This window comes from Coregonus lavaretus, assembly GCF_964263955.1.
Source record: "Coregonus lavaretus genome assembly, contig: HAP1_SCAFFOLD_1114, whole genome shotgun sequence".
Taxonomy (NCBI): Eukaryota; Metazoa; Chordata; class Actinopteri; order Salmoniformes; family Salmonidae; genus Coregonus; species Coregonus lavaretus.
The window spans coordinates 125,001-143,956 of NW_028156142.1; the positions used below are offsets into that span (position 1 = coordinate 125,001).

Consider the following 18,956-nt stretch of genomic DNA (forward strand, 5'->3'; position numbering starts at 1 on the left):
ATAGAAACCAGACAGTAACAGCCTACAATAGAAATCAGACAGTAACAGACTAGAATATAAATCAGACAGTAACAGCCTACAATAGAAATCAGACAGTAACAGACTAGAATATAAATCAGACAGTAACAGACTAGAATATAAATCAGACAGTAATCTACTACAATAAGACAGTAACAGCCTACAATAGAAATCAGACAGTAATCTACTACAATAGAAATCAGACAGTAATCTACTACAATAAGACAGTAACAGACTACAATAGAAATCAGACAGTAACAGCCTACAATAGAAATCAGACAGTAACAGCCTACAATATAAATCAGACAGTAACAGACTACAATAGAAATCAGACAGTAACAGACTACAATAGAAATCAGACAGTAAGAGACTACAATAGAAATCAGACAGTAATCTACTACAATAAGACAGTAACCGACTAGAATAGAAATCAGACAGTAACCAATATAATAGAAATCGGACAGTAACAGACTACAATAGAAATCAGACAGTAACCGACTATAATAGAAATCAGACAGTAACAGACTACAATAGAAATCAGACAGTAACAGACTAGAATAGAAATCAGACAGTAACAGACTAGAATAGAAATCAGACAGTAACAGACTAGAATAGAAATCAGACAGTAACCTACTACAATAAGACAGTAACCGACTATAATAGAAATCAGACAGTAACAGACTACAATAGAAATCAGACAGTAACAGACTACAATAGAAATCAGACAGTAACAGACTAGAATATAAATCAGACAGTAACAGCCTACAATAGAAATCAGACAGTAACAGACTAGAATATAAATCAGACAGTAACAGACTAGAATATAAATCAGACAGTAATCTACTACAATAAGACAGTAACAGCCTACAATAGAAATCAGACAGTAACAGCCTACAATAGAAATCAGACAGTAATCTACTACAATAGAAATCAGACAGTAATCTACTACAATAAGACAGTAACAGACTACAATAGAAATCAGACAGTAACAGCCTACAATAGAAATCAGACAGTAAGAGACTACAATAGAAATCAGACAGTAACCGACTACAATAGAAATCAGACAGTAACCTACTACAATAAGACAGTAACAGACTACAATAGAAATCAGACAGTAACAGACTACAATAGAAATCAGACAGTAACAGCCTACAATAGAAATCAGACAGTAACAGACTAGAATATAAATCAGACAGTAACAGACTAGAATATAAATCAGACAGTAATCTACTACAATAAGACATTAACAGCCTACAATAGAAATCAGACAGTAACAGCCTACAATAGAAATCAGACAGTAACCGACTACAATAGAAATCAGACAGTAACCGACTACAATAGAAATCAGACAGTAACAGCCTACAATAGAAATCAGACAGTAACAGACTACAATAGAAATCAGACAGTAATCTACTACAATAGAAATCAGACAGTAATCTACTACAATAAGACAGTAACAGACTACAATAGAAATCAGACAGTAACAGCCTACAATAGAAATCGGACAGTAACAGCCTACAATAGAAATCAGACAGTAACAGACTAGAATATAAATCAGACAGTAACAGACTAGAATATAAATCAGACAGTAACCTACTACAATAAGACAGTAACCGACTATAATAGAAATCAGACAGTAACAGACTACAATAGAAATCAGACAGTAACAGACTACAATAGAAATCAGACAGTAACAGACTACAATAGAAATCAGACAGTAACAGACTAGAATATAAATCAGACAGTAACAGCCTACAATAGAAATCAGACAGTAACAGACTAGAATATAAAATCAGACAGTAACAGACTAGAATATAAATCAGACAGTAATCTACTACAATAAGACAGTAACAGCCTACAATAGAAATCAGACAGTAATCTACTACAATAGAAATCAGACAGTACTCTACTACAATAAGACAGTAACAGACTACAATAGAAATCAGACAGTAACAGCCTACAATAGAAATCAGACAGTAACAGCCTACAATAGAAATCAGACAGTAACAGACTACAATAGAAATCAGACAGTAACAGACTACAATAGAAATCAGACAGTAACAGACTACAATAGAAATCAGACAGTAATCTACTACAATAAGACAGTAACCGACTATAATAGAAATCAGACAGTAACCGACTATAATAGAAATCGGACAGTAACAGACTACAATAGAAATCAGACAGTAACCGACTATAATAGAAATCAGACAGTAACAGACTACAATAGAAATCAGACAGTAACAGACTACAATAGAAATCAGACAGTAACAGACTACAATAGAAATCAGACAGTAACATACTAGAATATAAATCAGACAGTAACAGACTAGAATATAAATCAGACAGTAACCTACTACAATAAGACAGTAACCGACTATAATAGAAATCAGACAGTAACAGACTACAATAGAAATCAGACAGTAACAGACTACAATAGAAATCAGACAGTAACCGACTATAATAGAAATCAGATAGTAACAGACTATAATAGAAATCGGACAGTAACCGACTACAATAGAAATCAGACAGTAACAGACTACAATAGAAATCAGACAGTAACAGACTACAATAGAAATCAGACAGTAACAGACTATAATAGAAATCAGACAGTAACCGACTACAATAGAAATCAGACAGTAACAGACTACAATAGAAATCAGACAGTAACAGACTACAATAGAAATCAGACAGTAACAGACTACAATAGAAATCAGATAATCAAAAGAGAGTCAAAGACAAAAGGCTGATTGGCTGCATCTCAGACCATCTGAGAGTTGCTCCATCACTCTGAACTTTAAAACCCACTGCTACACACAGTCTTTTCCATAGTCCTAGTCCCGATCTAAAATGTATTTAGCACCGCCCACTACTGCTACTTTACCTGCCTTGATTCTAAATGTATATTGTTTTATTGTGTCTATATATTTTTATTTTTTATTATTCATCAGTAGATTTTTGAGATAACTAATGAAAAGCACGAAACAAATTAAATGTATTATTATTATAATATAAATAGAGAATAGAGAAAACCATCAGTAGCATATTTTCTGTCATGTATTCTGAGATATAGGTGTTACTGTGAACGGACAGTGTGATATTTCTACAGTCAGTCAGTCAGTATGGCTTTAGTATTAAAGGTTGTTGCTGCCACCTAGTGGGAAAACAGAGAACACTACTAAACTGCACTAAACCTTGAACACCTGTGTGTGTGTGTGTGTGTGTGCATGTGAGAAACTGCACTACAAGATTTATTAAATGAAAGACATGTACCAGAGGGAGCCAGGCTAAACACTGTTAGTGAAATGACTATGCAGCCAATACCAGCAATGGTCATGTGGATATACTAGCTACACAGTTCCCTTAGTTACTGTAGAATCAAATCAAATCAAATGTTATTTGTCACATGCGCCGAATACAACAGGTGTAGGTAGACCTTCCAGTGAAATGCTTACTGACAAGCCCTTAACCAACAATGCAGTTTTAAGAAAAATAAGTGTTAAGTTAAAAATAGATAAGTAAAAATCAACAAGAAGAAAAACAGAATAATAACAAATAATTAAAGAGTAGCAGTAAAATAACAGTAACGAGGCTATATACAGGGGGTACCGGTACAGAGTCAATGGGAAATAACAGTAGGGAGGCTATATACAGGGGGTACCGGTACAGAGTCAATGTGAAATAACAGTAGGGAGGCTTTATACAGGGGGTACCGGTACAGAGTCAATGTGTAATAACAGTAGGGAGGCTATATACAGGGGGTACCGGTACCTAGTCAATGTGAAATAACAGTAGGGAGGCTATATACAGGGGGTACTGGTACAGAGTCAATGGGAAATAACAGTAGGGAGGCTATATACAGGGGGTACCGGTACAGAGTCAATGGGAAATAACAGTAGAGAGGCTATATACAGGGGGTACCGGTACAGAGTCAATGGGAAATAACAGTAGGGAGGCTATATACAGGGGGTACCGGTACAGAGTCAATGGGAAATAACAGTAGGGAGGCTATATACAGGGGGTACCGGTACAGAGTCAATGTGAAATAACAGTAGGGAGGCTATATACAGGGGGTACCGGTACAGAGTCAATGGGAAATAACAGTAGGGAGGCTATATACAGGGGGTACCGGTACAGAGTCAATGTGAAATAACAGTAGGGAGGCTATATACAGGGGGTACCGGTACAGAGTCAATGTGAAATAACAGTAGGGAGGCTATATACAGGGGGTACCGGTACAGAGTCAATGTGAAATAACAGTAGGGAGGCTATATACAGGGGGTACCGGTACAGAGTCAATGGGAAATAACAGTAGGGAGGCTATATACAGGGGGTACCGGTACAGAGTCAATGTGAAATAACAGTAGGGAGGCTATATACAGGGGGTACCGGTACAGAGTCAATGTGAAATAACAGTAGGGAGGCTATATACAGGGGGAACCGGTACAGAGTCAATGTGTAATAATAGTAGGGAGGCTATATACAGGGGGTACCGGTACAGAGTCAATGTGTAATAATAGTAGCGAGGCTATATACAGGGGGAACCGGTACAGAGTCAATGTGTAATAATAGTAGGGAGGCTATATACAGGGGGTACCGGTACAGAGTCAATGGGAAATAACAGTAGCGAGGCTATATACAGGGGGTACCTGTACAGAGTCAGTGTGCAGGGGCACAGGTTAGTCCAGGTAATTGAGGTAATACAGTGAGGGAAAAAAGTATTTGATCCCCTGCTGATTTTGTACGTTTGCCCACTGACAAAGACATGATCAGTCTATAATTTTAATGGTAGGTTTATTTGAACAGTGAGAGACAGAATAACAACAAAAAAATCCAGAAAAACGCATGTCAAAATTTTTATGAATTGATTTGCATTTTAATGAGGGAAATAAGTATTTGACCCCTCTGCAAAACATGACTTAGTACTTGGTGGCAAAACCCTTGTTGGCAATCACAGAGGTCAGACGTTTCTTGTAGTTGGCCACCAGGTTTGCACACATCTCAGGAGGGATTTTGTCCCACTCCTCTTTGCAGATCTTCTCCAAGTCATTAAGGTTTCGGGGCTGACGTTTGGCAACTCGAACCTTCAGCTCCCTCCACAGATTTTCTATGGGATTAAGGTCTGGAGACTGGCTAGGCCACTCCAGGACCTTCATGTGCTTCTTCTTGAGCCACTCCTTTGGGTCATTGTCATGCTGGAATACCCATCCACGACCCATTTTCAATGCCCTGGCTGAGGGAAGGAGGTTCTCACCCAAGATTTGACGGTACATGGCCCCGTCCATCGTCCCTTTGATGCGGTGAAGTTGTTATTTCCCCTTAGCAGAAAACCCCCCCCCCCCCCAAAGCATAATGTTTCCACCTCCATGTTTGACGGTGGGGATGGTGTTCTTGGGGTCATAGGCAGCATTCCTCCTCCTCCAAACACGGTGAGTTGATTTGAGCTCGATTTTGGTCTCATCTGACCACAACACTTTCACCCAGTTCTCCTCTGAATCATTCAGATGTTCATTGGCAAACTTCAGACGGGCATGTATATGTGCTTTCTTGAGCAGGAGGACCTTGCGGGCGCTGCAGGATTTCAGTCCTTCACGGCATAGTGTGTTACCAATTGTTTTCTTGGTGACTATGGTCCCAGCTTCCTTGAGATCATTGACAAGATCCTCCCGTGAAGTTCTGGGCTGATTATTCACCGTTCTCATGATCATTGCAACTCCACAAGGTGAGACCTTGCATGGAGCCCCAGGCCTAGGGAGATTGACAGTTATTTTGTGTTTCTTCCATTTGCGAATAATCGCACCAACTGTTGTCACCTTCTCACCAAGCTGCTTGGCGATGGTCTTGTAGCCCATTCCAGCCTTGTGTAGGTCTACAATCTTGTCCCTAACATCCTTGGAGAGCTCTTTGGTCTTGGCCATGGTGGAGAGTTTGGAATCTGATTGATTGATTGCTTCTGTGGACAGGTGTCTTTTATACAGGTAACAAGCTGAGATTAGGAGCACTCCCTTTAAGAGTGTGCTCCTAATCTCAGCTCGTTACCTGTATAAAAGACACCTGGGAGCCAGAAATCTTTCTGATTGAGAGGGGGTCAAATACTTATTTCCCTCATTAAAATGCAAATCAATTTATAACATTTTTGACATGCGTTTTTCTGGACTCTTGTTGTTATTCTGTCTCTCACTGTTCAAATAAACCTACCATTAAAATTATAGACTGATCATATCTTTGTCAGTGGGCAAACGTACAAAATCAGCAGGGGATCAAATACTTTTTTTCCCTCACTGTATGTACACTACCGGTCAAAAGTTTTAGAACACCCACTCATTTAAGGCTTTATTTTTTACATTGTAGAATAATAGTGAAGACATCAAAACTATGAAATAACACATATGGAATCATGTAGTAACCAAAAAGGTGTTAAACAAATCAAAATATATTTTATATTTGAGACACTTCAAAGTAGCCACCCTTTGCCTTGATGACAGCTTTGCACACTTTTGGCATTCTCTCAACCAGCTTCATGAGGTAGTCACCTGGAATGCATTTCAATTATCAGGTATGCCTTCTACAAAGTTAATGTGTTATTTATTTCCTTCTTAATGCGTTTGAGCCAATCAGTTGTGTTGTGACAAGGTAAGGGGTGTATACAGAAGATAGCCCTATTTGGTAAAAGACCAAGTCCATATTATGGCAAGAACAGCTCAAATAAGCAAAGAGAAACGACAGTCCATCATTACTTTAAGACATGAAGGTCAGTCAATAAAGAACATTTTAAGAACTTTGAAAGTTTCTTCAAGTGCAGACGCAAAAACCATCAAGCGCTATGATGAAACTGGCTCTCATGAGGACCGCCACAGGAATGGAAGACCCAGAGTTACCTCTGCTGCAGAGGATAAGTTCATTAGAGTTACCAGCCTCAGAAATTGCAGCCCAAATAAATGCTTCACAGAGTTCAAGTAACAGACACATCTCAACATCAACTGTTCAGAGGAGACTGTGTGAATCAGGCCTTCATTGTCAAATTGCTGCAACGAAACCACTACTAAATGACACCAATAAGAAGAGACTTGCTTGGGCCAAGAAACACGAGCAATGGACATTAGACCGGTGGAAATTTGTCCTTTGGTATGGAGTCCAAATTGGACATTTCTGGTTCCAACCGCCTTGTCTTTGTGAGACGCAGTGTGGGTGAACGGATGATCTCTGCATGTGTATTTCCCACCGTAAAGCATGGAGGAGGTGGTGTTATGGTGTGGGGGTGCTTTGCTAGTGATACTGTCTGTGATTTATTTAGAATTCAAGGCACACTTAGCCAGCATGGCTACCACAGCATTCTAAAGCGATACGCCATCCCATCTGGTTTGGGCTTAGTGGGACTATAATTTGTTTTTCAACAGGACAATGACCCAACACACCTCCAGGCTGTGTAAGGGCTATTTGACCAAGAACGAGAGTGATGGAGTGCTGCATCAGATTACCTGGCCTCCACAATCCCCCGACCTCAACCCAATTGAGATGGTTTGGGATGAGTCGGACCGCAGAGTGAAGGAAAAGTCACCAACAAGTGCTCAGCATATGTGGGAACTCTTTCAGGACTGTTGGAAAAGCATTCCAGGTGAAGCTGGTTGAGAGAATGCCAAGAGTGTACAAAGCTGTCATCAAGGCAAAGGGTGGCTACTTTGAAGAGTCTCAAATATAAAATATATTTTGATTTGTTTAACACCTTTTTGGTTACTACATGATTACATGTGTTATTTCATAGTTTTAATGTCTTCATTATTATTCTACAATGTAAAAAATAGTCAAAATAAAGAAAAACCCTTGAATGAGTAGGGGTATCCAAACGTTTGACTGGTAGTTTACATGTGGGTTGAGTTAAAGTGACTATGCATAGATAATAAACAGAGTAGCAGCAGCGTAAAGGGAGGGGGGGGGGGAATGCAAATATAATATAAGTAGGTGTACACAGTGAGTAGATGAAATCACAACAAACAGTTAAACATGGGGATGGATGAATGAGTGAGGTGGTTAGTAGAGGTTAACGGGTGGGCCACTGGTAAGACTGGAATGGACCACATGTGGACTTACTTTTGGTTTCATGGATGGGGGCACCATGGATGGGGTTTGGGAAGGTGACGGCAGCAAGCTGGAGAATGGGTGCAGTGCCAGGGTGATTGTCTGATGGTGAGAGGACAGGGGAATGGAGGAAGAGAGGAAGGGTTGGAGAGAGCGAGAGGGGGAGAGGGGGAGGGTGAGAGAGAGAGAGAGAGAGAGAGAGAGGGGGAGGGTGAGAGAGAGAGAGAGAGGGAGGGTGAGAGAGAGAGAGAGGGGGAGAGAGGGGGAGAGAGAGAGAGAGAGGGGGAGGGAGGGAGGGTGAGAGAGAGAGAGAGAGAGAGAGAGAGGGAGGGGGAGAGAGAGAGAGGGACGGACGGAGGGTGAGAGAGAGGGAGGGAGATAGGAAGGGAGGGTTGGTTGGTGAGAGTGAGGGACAGAGTGAGAGTTGGAGGGAGGGACGGAGGGTGAGAGAGAGAGGGAGGGAGAGGGAAGGAGGGTTGGAGAGAGAGAGAGAGAGAGAGAGAGAGAGAGAGAGAGAGAGAGAGAGAGAGAGAGAGAGAGAGAGAGAGATTGAGGTGATTAAGGGTTCGGTAAATGGCTGGTGGTGGATGGTATCATTAAAGCAGCAACCACAATAGTGATGAGCAGCCAGAAAAGCACAATGATGTGTAGTAGGAGGACACTGCCACTAGATGGCCACAGTGTACATCCACCTAACAGACATGTCAACACCACTGTGTCAGACCGTCTAATACCCCTGTCACACTCATTCCACAGATGGACCAGTATCTGCAGGTTTTTGCTCCTCCCTTGTACTTATTAATAAAGAACTCCCCTCACCTGGTTGTCTAGGTCTTAATTGAAAGGGAAAAAGTAAAACCTGCAGACACCAGGCCCTCCATGGAATGAGTTTGACACCCCTGGTCTAACAGAATGAATTGACATGGTGGTATGGATAGACATTTATGGAATAAAGTGAAACATAATGGTGATAGAATACTCAATCCAAACAAAAATGCTTATAAACTTTTGAAGCAGTTAAGGCTCATCATTCATCCCCAATTTGTATTGAAATGTGACACGGTCAGCTCTCAAGTCCAAGGCTCTTCTGTAGAACAGCCTTCTGCTTCTCAGCTCTTCTACTTGGACAATACATTTACCCACCAGTACCCTGGATCAGCTCTCTCTATCACCAACACCCTGGATCAGCTCTCTCTACCACCAGTACCCTGGATCAGCTCTCTCTACCACCAGTACCCTGGATCAGCTCTCTCTACCACCAGTACCCTGGATCAGCTCTCTCTACCCACCAGTACCCTGGATCAGCTCTCTCTACCCACCAGTACCCTGGATCAGCTCTCTCTACCCACCAGTACCCTGGATCAGCTCTCTCTACCACCAGTACCCTGGATCAGCTCTCTCTACCCACCAGTACACTGGATCAGCTCTCTCTACCACCAGTACCCTGGATCAGCTCTCTCTACCACCAGTACCCTGGATCAGCTCTCTCTACCACCAGTACCCTGGATCAGCTCTCTCTACCACCAGTACCCTGGATCAGCTCTCTCTACCACCAGTACCCTGGATCAGCTCTCTCTACCACCAGTACCCTGGATCAGCTCTCTCTACCACCAGTACCCTGGATCAGCTCTCTCTACCACCAGTACCCTGGATCAGCGGTACCCTGGATCAGCTCTCTCTACCCACCAGTACACTGGATCAGCTCTCTCTACCACCAGTATCCTGGATCAGCTCTCTACCACCAGTACCCTGGATCAGCTCTCTCTACCACCAGTACCCTGGATCAACTCTCTCTACCACCAGTACCCTGGATCAGCTCTCTCTACCACCAGTACCCTGGATCAGCTCTCTCTACCACCAGTACCCTGGATCAGCTCTCTCTACCACCAGTACCCTGGATCAGCTCTCTCTACCACCAGTACCCTGGATCAGCTCTCTCTGCCACCAGTACCCTGGATCAGCTCTCTCTACCACCAGTACCCTGGATCAGCTCTCTCTACCACCAGTACCCTGGATCAGCTCTCTCTACCACCAGTACCCTGGATCAGCTCTCTCTACCACCAGTACCCTGGATCAGCTCTCTACCACCAGTACCCTGGATCAGCTCTCTCTACCACCAGTACCCTGGATCAGCTCTCTCTACCACCCGTACCCTGGATCAGCTCTCTCTACCAGGCAGGAAAATACAAAGTGGCAGTGTCATTGTTTTTGTTAGAGTTAGAGCTGCCATTATACTGTCTGACTAAAATCATTACACTGACCCCTACTGGAGTCTAACTTGTAAAATAACTAATTGATTCCTTGCGTCCGCTCTCAAATCACATTTTATGTGTCACATGCGCCGAATACAACAGGTGTAGACTTTACCGATCCAGAGCATCCCAAACATGCTCAATGGGTGACATGTCTGGTGAGTATGCAGGCTATGGAAGAACTAGGACATTTTCAGCTTCAAGGAACTGTGTACAGATCCTTGTGACATGGGGCCGTGCATTATCATGCTGAAACATGAGGTGATGGTGGCAGATGAATGGCACAACAATTGGCCTCAGGATCTCATCATGGTATCTCTGTGCGTTCAAATTGCCATAGATAAAATGTAATTGTGTTCGTTGTCCGTAGCTTATGCCTGCCCATACCATAACCCCACCGCCACCATGGGGCACTCTATTCACAACGTTGACATCAGCAAACCGCCCGCCCACACAACGCTATCTGCCCGGTACAGTTGAAACCGGGATTCATCCGTGAAGAGCACATTTCTCCAACCTGAGTCAGGTTTGTAGGCCTCCTGGCTCGCACACGCTTTTTCAGTTCTGCCCACAAATGTTCTATAGGATTGAGGTCAGGGCTTTGTGATGGCCAGTCCAATACCTTGACTTTGTTGTCCTTAAGCCATTTTGCCACAACGTTGGAAGTATGCTTGGGGTCATTGTCCATTTGGAAGACCCATTTGCAACCAAGCTTTAACTTCCTGTCTTGAGATGTTGCTTCAATATATCCACATAATTTTCCTTCCTCATAATGCCATCTATTTTGTGAAGTGCACCAGTCCCTCCTGCAGCAAAGCACCCCCACAGCATGATGCTGCCACCCCCGTGCTTCACGGTTGGGATGGTGTTCTTCGGCTTGCAAGCTTTCCCCTTTTTCCTCCAAACATAACGATGGTCATTATGGCCAAACAGTTCTATTTTTGTTTCATCAGACCAGAGGACATTTCTCCAAAAAGTACGATCTTTGTCCCCATGTGCAGTTGCAAACCATAGTCTGTCTTTTTTATGGCGGTTTTGGAGCAGTGGCTTCTTCTTTGCTGAGCGGCCTTTCAGGTTGTCGATATAGGACTCGTTTTACTGTGGATATAGATACTTTTGTACCTGTTTCCTCCAGCATCTTCACAAGGTCCTTTGCTGTTGTTCTGGGATTGATTTGCACTTTTCGCACCAAAGTACGTTAATCTCTAGGAGACAGAACGCGTCTCCTTCCTGAGCGGTATTACGGCTGCGTGGTCCCATGGTGTTTATACTTGTGTACTATTGTTTGTACAGATGAACGTGGTACCTTCAGGCATTTGGAAATTGCTCCCAAGGATGAACCAGACTTGTGGAGGGCTACAATTTATTTTCTGAGGTCTTGGCTGATTTCTTTTGATTTTCCCATGATGTCAAGCAAAGAGGCACTGAGTTTGAAGGTAGGCCTTGAAATACGTCCACAGGTACACCTCCAATTGACTCAAATGATGTCAATTAGCCTATCAGAAGCTTCTAAAGCCATGACATAATTTCCTGGAATTTTCCAAGCTGTTTAAAGGCACAGTCAACTTAGTGTATGTAAATTTCTGACCCACTGGAATTGTGATACAGTGAATTATAAGTGAAATAATCTGTCTGTAAACAATTGTTGGAAAAATTACTTGTGTCATGCACAAAGTAGATGTCCTAACCGACTGGCCAAAACTATAGTTTGTTAACAAGAAATTTGAGAAGTGGATGAAAAACAAGTTTTAATGACTTCACCCTAAGTGTATATAAACTTCCAAATTCAACTGTATATCCACACCTAATATGTCCGCACCTAATATGTCCACACCTAATATGTCCACACCTAATATGTCCACACCTAATATGTCCGCACCTAATATGTCCGCACCTAATATGTCCACACCTAATACAGTGGGGAAAAAAAGTATTTAGTCAGCCACCAATTGTGCAAGTTCTCCCACTTAAAAAGATGAGAGAGGCCTGTAATTTTCATCATAGGTACACGTCAACTATGACAGACAAAATGAGAAAAGAAAATCCAGAAAATCACATTGTAGGATTTTTAATGAATTTATTTGCAAATTATGGTGGAAAATAAGTATTTGGTCAATAACAAAAGTTTCTCAATACTTTGTTATATACCCTTTGTTGGCAATGACACAGGTCAAACGTTTTCTGTAAGTCTTCACAAGGTTTTCACACACTGTTGCTGGTATTTTGGCCCATTCCTCCATGCAGATCTCCTCTAGAGCAGTGATGTTTTGGGGCTGTCGCTGGGCAACACGGACTTTCAACTCCCTCCAAAGATTTTCTATGGGGTTGAGATCTGGAGACTGGCTAGGCCACTCCAGGACCTTGAAATGCTTCTTACGAAGCCACTCCTTCGTTGCCCGGGCGATGTGTTTGGGATCATTGTCATGCTGAAAGACCCAGCTACGTTTCATCTTCAATGCCCTTGCTGGTTTTCACTCAAAATCTCACGATACATGGCCCCATTCATTCTTTCCTTTACACGGATCAGTCGTCCTGGTCCCTTTGCAGAAAAACAGCCCCAAAGCATGATGTTTCCACCCCCATGCTTCACAGTAGGTATGGTGTTCTTTGGATGCAACTCAGCATTCTTTGTCCTCCAAACACGACGAGTTGAGTTTTTACCAAAAAGTTATATTTTGGTTTCATCTGACCATATGACATTCTCCCAATCCTCTTCTGGATCATCCAAATGCACTCAAGCAAACTTCAGACGGGCCTGGACATGTACTGGCTTAAGCAGGGGGACACGTCTGGCACTGCAGGATTTTAGTCCCTGGCGGCGTAGTGTGTTACTGATGGTAGGCTTTGTTACTTTGGTCCCAGCTCTCTGCAGGTCATTCACTAGGTCCCCCCGTGTGGTTCTGGGATTTTTGCTCACTGTTCTTGTGATCATTTTGACCCCACAGGGTGAGATCTTGCGTGGAGCCCCAGATCGAGGGAGATTATCAGTGGTCTTGTATGTCTTCCATTTCCTAATAATTGCTCCCACAGTTGATTTCTTCAAACCAAGCTGCTTACCTATTGCAGATTCAGTCTTCCCAGCCTGGTGCAGGTCTACAATTTTGTTTCTGGTGTCCTTTGACAGCTCTTTGGTCTTGGCCATAGTGGAGTTTGGAGTGTGACTGTTTGAGGTTGTGGACAGGTGTCTTTTATACTGATAACAAGTTCAAACAGGTGCCATTAATACAGGTAACGAGTGGAGGACAGAGGAGCCTCTTAAAGAAGAAGTTACAGGTCTGTGAGAGCCAGAAATCTTGCTTGTTTTAAGGTGACCAAATACTTATTTTCCACCATAATTTGCAAATAAATTCATAAAAAATCCTACAATGTGATTTTCTGGATTTTTTTTTCTCATTTTGTCTGTCATAGTTGACGTGTACCTATGATTAAAATTACAGGCCTCTCCCATCTTTTTAAGTGGGAGAACTTGCACAATTGGTGGCTGACTAAATACTTTTTTTCCCCACTGTATGTCCGCACCTAATATGTCCGCACCTAATATGTCCGCACCTAATATGTCCGCACCTAATATGTCCACACCTAATATGTCCACACCTAATATGTCCACACCTAATGTCCACACCTTATATGTCCACACCTAATATGTCCACACCTAATATGTCCACACCTAATATGTCCACACCTAATATGTCCGCACCTAATATGTCCGCACCTAATATGTCCACACCTAATATGTCCGCACCTAATATGTCCGCACCTAATATGTCCACACCTAATATCTGCACCTAATGTCCACACCTTATATGTCCACACCTAATATGTCCACACCTAATATGTCCACACCTAATATGTCCGCACCTAATATGTCTGCACCTAATATGTCCACACCTAATATGTCCGCACCTAATATGTCCACACCTAATATCTGCACCTAATGTCCACACCTAATATGTCCGCACCTAATATGTCCGCACCTAATATGTCCACACCTAATATGTCCGCACCTAATATGTTCACACCTAATATGTCCACACCTAATATGTCCGCACCTAATATCTGCACCTAATATGTCCGCACCTAATATGTCCACACCTAATATCTGCACCTAATGTCCACACCTAATATGTCCGCACCTAATATGTCCACACCTAATATATCCACACCTAATATGTCCACACCTAATATGTCCACACCTAATATGTCCACACCTAATATGTCCGCACCTAATATGTCCACACCTAATATGTCCGCACCTAATATGTCCACACCTAATATCTGCACCTAATATGTCCACACCTAATATGTCCACACCTAATATGTCCGCACCTAATGTCCACACCTAATATGTCCGCACCTAATATGTCCACACCTAATATGTCCACACCTAATATCTGCACCTAATGTCCACACCTAATATGTCCGCACCTAATATGTCCACACCTAATATATCCACACCTAATATGTCCGCACCTAATATGTCCGCACCTAATATGTCCACACCTAATATGTCCACACCTAATATGTCCGCACCTAATATGTCCACACCTAATATGTCCGCACCTAATATGTCCGCACCTAATATGTCCACACCTAATATGTCCGCACCTAATATGTCCACACCTAATATGTCCACACCTAATATGTCCACACCTAATATCTGCACCTAATATGTCCACACCTAATATGTCCGCATCACAACACAAAGACAGTTCTAATCTTATCTGTACCAACATTGTGTTAGATCCTATCACTAATGTGACGATTATTCACTTGTTTGTGACCATCAACCTATAGCATAAATACATTAACAAACAAACATAAGTAATGCAAGAAAGTCCAAAGAGACTTACTGGGGAATTATCAAGGAGTTAACAGCCAATACTATAAGATGTTATTGAATACTATAAGATGTTATTGAATAGCTTGCTGTTATTGAATACTATAAGATGTTATTGAATACTATAAGATGTTATTGAATACTATAAGATGTTATTGGATAGCTTGCTGTTATTGAATACTATAAGATGTTATTGAATACTATAAGATGTTATTGAATACTATAAGATGTTATTGGATAGCTTGCTGTTATTGAAAACTATAAGATGTTATTGGATGCTATAAGATGTTATTGGATAGCTTGCTGTTATTGAACACTATAAGATGTTATTGAATACTATAAGATGTTATTGGATACTATAAGATGTTATTGGATAGCTTGCTGTTATTGAAAACTATAAGATGTTATTGGATGCTATAAGATGTTATTGAATACTATAAGATGTTATTGAGTACTATAAGATGTTATTGGATACTATAAGATGTTATTGGATAGCTTGCTGTTATTGAATACTATAAGATGTTATTGGATAGCTTGCTGTTATTGAATACTATAAGATGTTATTGGATACTATAAGATGTTATTGAATACTATAAGATGTTATTGGATAGCTTGCTGTTATTGGATCCTATAAGATGTTATTGGATAGCTTGCTGTTATTGAATACTATAAGATGTTATTGGATGCTATAAGATGTTATTGGATACTATAAGATGTTATTGGATACTATAAGATGTTATTGGACACTATAAGATGTTATTGGATACTATAAGATGTTATTGGATACTATAAGATGTTATTGGATACTATAAGATGTTATTGGACACTATAAGATGTTATTGGATACTATAAGATGTTATTGTATACTATAAGATGTTATTGGATACTATAAGATGTTATTGAATACTATAAGATGTTATTGGATAGCTTGCTGTTATTGGATACTATAAGATGTTATTGGATACTATAAGATGTTATTGGATACTATAAGATGTTATTGGATACTATAAGATGGTATTGATAGCTTGCTGTTATTTTCTGTGTGCAGATGGGACGGATCTTTCTTTCTCTCTGTGTGTGTGTGTGTGTGTGTGTGTGTGTGTGGACATGTACGTAGCTGGGCTGGTGTGTGTGTGTGTGTGTGTGTCTTACTGGTGACAGGGGTGGCGTTGTTGGGTGTGTCAGCTCTCAGGTACTGGGTAGTCTGGGTGGACGGCTGGGACAGACCCTGGGAACTACCGCTGTCTGAAACACTGGAAGAGAGAAGAGGAGAGAGGGATGAGAACTTATGAAGAAAGGAAGGAAGGAAGGAAGGAAGGAAGGAGGGGAGAGAGGAAGACAGCAACAGCTTCCACTTCACTAACACCATTATAAAGTAAACACCTGCTCTGCTCCTATTGGCCACCTAAACACCTGCTCTGCTCCTATTGGCCACCTAAACACCTGCTCTGTTCCTATTGGCCTCCAACACACTTCACTACCATTATTATAAAGTAAACACCTGCTCTGCTGCTATTGGCCTCCAACACAATTCACTAACACCATTATAAAAGTAAACACACCTGCTCTGCTCCTATTGGCCACCTAAACACCTGCTCTGTTCCTATTGGCCACCTAAACACCTGCTCTGTTCCTATTGGCCACCTAAACACCTGCTCTGGTCCTATTGGCCACCTAAACACCTGCTCTGCTCCTATTGACATCGCCCTGGAGAACCCTGTTCTTTCCTGACCATAGACGTAGTTAGACAACTCATCTTTGTATTATGGCGTCAAATCACAGGCAGCGCCATTGAGGTCATCTCCAGTTTGAATAAGTCAATTTTTTCTTCTTCTTTTGTGTTTGAAAAAAGTGTAAAGCTAATATTGGTGATTTACCACCACCTTCAGTGCTGGAGTTCTGAACCAAATATTGTGTCATTCATTAATTGCGGCCACTAGATGGCAGTGACAGCTTACAGCCGTTTAAAAACCATAGCACCCAATTAGAAGAAGGAGACAATGCTCTGATCATTGTCTGATAGCGCCCCACCCAATTGACTAATTTAAAAATGGTGGAAGTCATCTATGGCAATGTCCATGCTAAAATAGGCTATATCCCTAGATGAGTCCTCCAACTCAGGGGTTCCCAAACATTTTCACTCAGGCCTCCCGTCTTCGAAACCGCTCCTTAACCCTACATTTGACCAGGTCTAATACATAAGCCTACTGAGATGGGGAAATGGACAAGGTAGTTGACAGCTTTTGAAAATATTTTGAAGCTATACATGGTTTGTGTTCCTGTTAATAAACAGTAATGCAACCTTATATGTAGGGTTATGATAAGGTAAGACAGATGTGCTATGCTCTTGAGACATTTATAAGTTATAGTGCCCCACACCATGACTGACCCACCGCCAAACCGGTCATGCTGGAGAATGTTGCAGGCAGCAGAACGTTCTCCACGGCATCTCCAGACTCTGTCACATGTGCTCAGTGTGAACCTGCTTTCATCTGTGAAGAGCACAGGGCGCCAGTGGCGAATTTGCCAATCTTGGTGTTCTCTGGCAAATGCCAAACGTCCTGCACGGTGTTGGGCTGTAAGCACAACCCCCACCTGTGGACGTCGGGCCCTCATACCACCCTCATGGAGTCTGTTTCTGACCGTTTGAGCAGACACATGCACATTTGTGGCCTGCTGGAGGTCATTTTGCAGGGCTCTGGCAGTGCTCCTCCTGCTCCTCCTTGCACAAAGGCGGAGGTAGCAGTCCTGCTGCTGGGTTGTTGCCCTCCTACGGCCTCCTCCACGTCTCCTGATGTACTGGCCTGTCTCCTGGTAGCGCCTCCATGCTCTGGACACTACGCTGACAGACACAGCAAACCTTCTTGCCACAGCTCGCATTGATGTGCCATCCTGGATGAGCTGCACTACCTGAGCCACTTGTGTGGGTTGTAGACTCCGTCTCATGCTACCACTAGAGTGAAAGCACCGCCAGCATTCAAAAGTGACCAAAACATCAGCCAGGAAGCATAGGAACTGAGAAGTGGTCTATGGTCACCACCTGCTAAACCAGTCCTTTATTGGGGGTGTCTTGCTAATTGCCTATAATTTCCACCTGTTGTCTATTCCATTTGCACAACAGCATGTGACATTTATTGTCAATCAGTGTTGCTTCCTAAGTGGACAGTTTGATTTCACAGAAGTGTGATTGACTTGAAGTTACATTGTGTTGTTTAAGTGTTCCCTTTATTTTTTTGAGCAGTATATATATATATATATATATATATATATATATATATATATATATATATACACACACACACACAGTGAGGGAAAAAAAGTATTTGATCCCCTGCTGATTTTGTACGTTTTCCCACTGACAAAGACATGATCAGTCTATAATTTTAATGGTAGGTTTATTAGAACAGTGAGAGACAGAATTACAACAAAAAAATCCAGAAAAACGCATTGATTTGCATTTTAATGAGGGAAATAAGTATTTGACCCCTCTGCAAAACATGACTTAGTACTTGGTGGCAAAACCCTTGTTGGCAATCACAGAGGTCAGAAGTTTCTTGTAGTTGGCCACCAGGTTTGCACACATCTCAGGAGGGATTTTGTCCAACTCCTCTTTGCAGATCTTCTCCAAGTCATTAAGGTTTCGAGGCTGACGTTTGGCAACTCGAACCTTCAGCTCCCTCCACAGATTTTCTATGGGATTAAGGTCTGGAGACTGGCTAGGCCACTCCAGGAACTTAATGTGCTTCTTCTTGAGCCACTCCTTTGTTGCCTTG

At 41.9% G+C, this 18,956-nt stretch overlaps 1 protein-coding gene across 1 annotated transcript in view; it reads right to left on the reverse strand.

Annotated features, from left to right (window-relative positions):
* The window catches only part of LOC311126743 (tyrosine-protein kinase RYK-like), a 101,928-nt gene that overhangs the window by 66,948 nt on the left and 16,024 nt on the right, over nucleotides 1-18,956 (reverse strand). The window contains exons 5-6 of the mRNA XM_084200731.1: nucleotides 16,336-16,436; nucleotides 8,107-8,196 (exon numbers count right to left, since the gene is read on the reverse strand). Coding sequence (XP_084056857.1) covers nucleotides 8,107-8,196; nucleotides 16,336-16,436 — 191 coding nt within the window. The remainder of the gene's footprint in view (nucleotides 1-8,106; nucleotides 8,197-16,335; nucleotides 16,437-18,956) is intronic.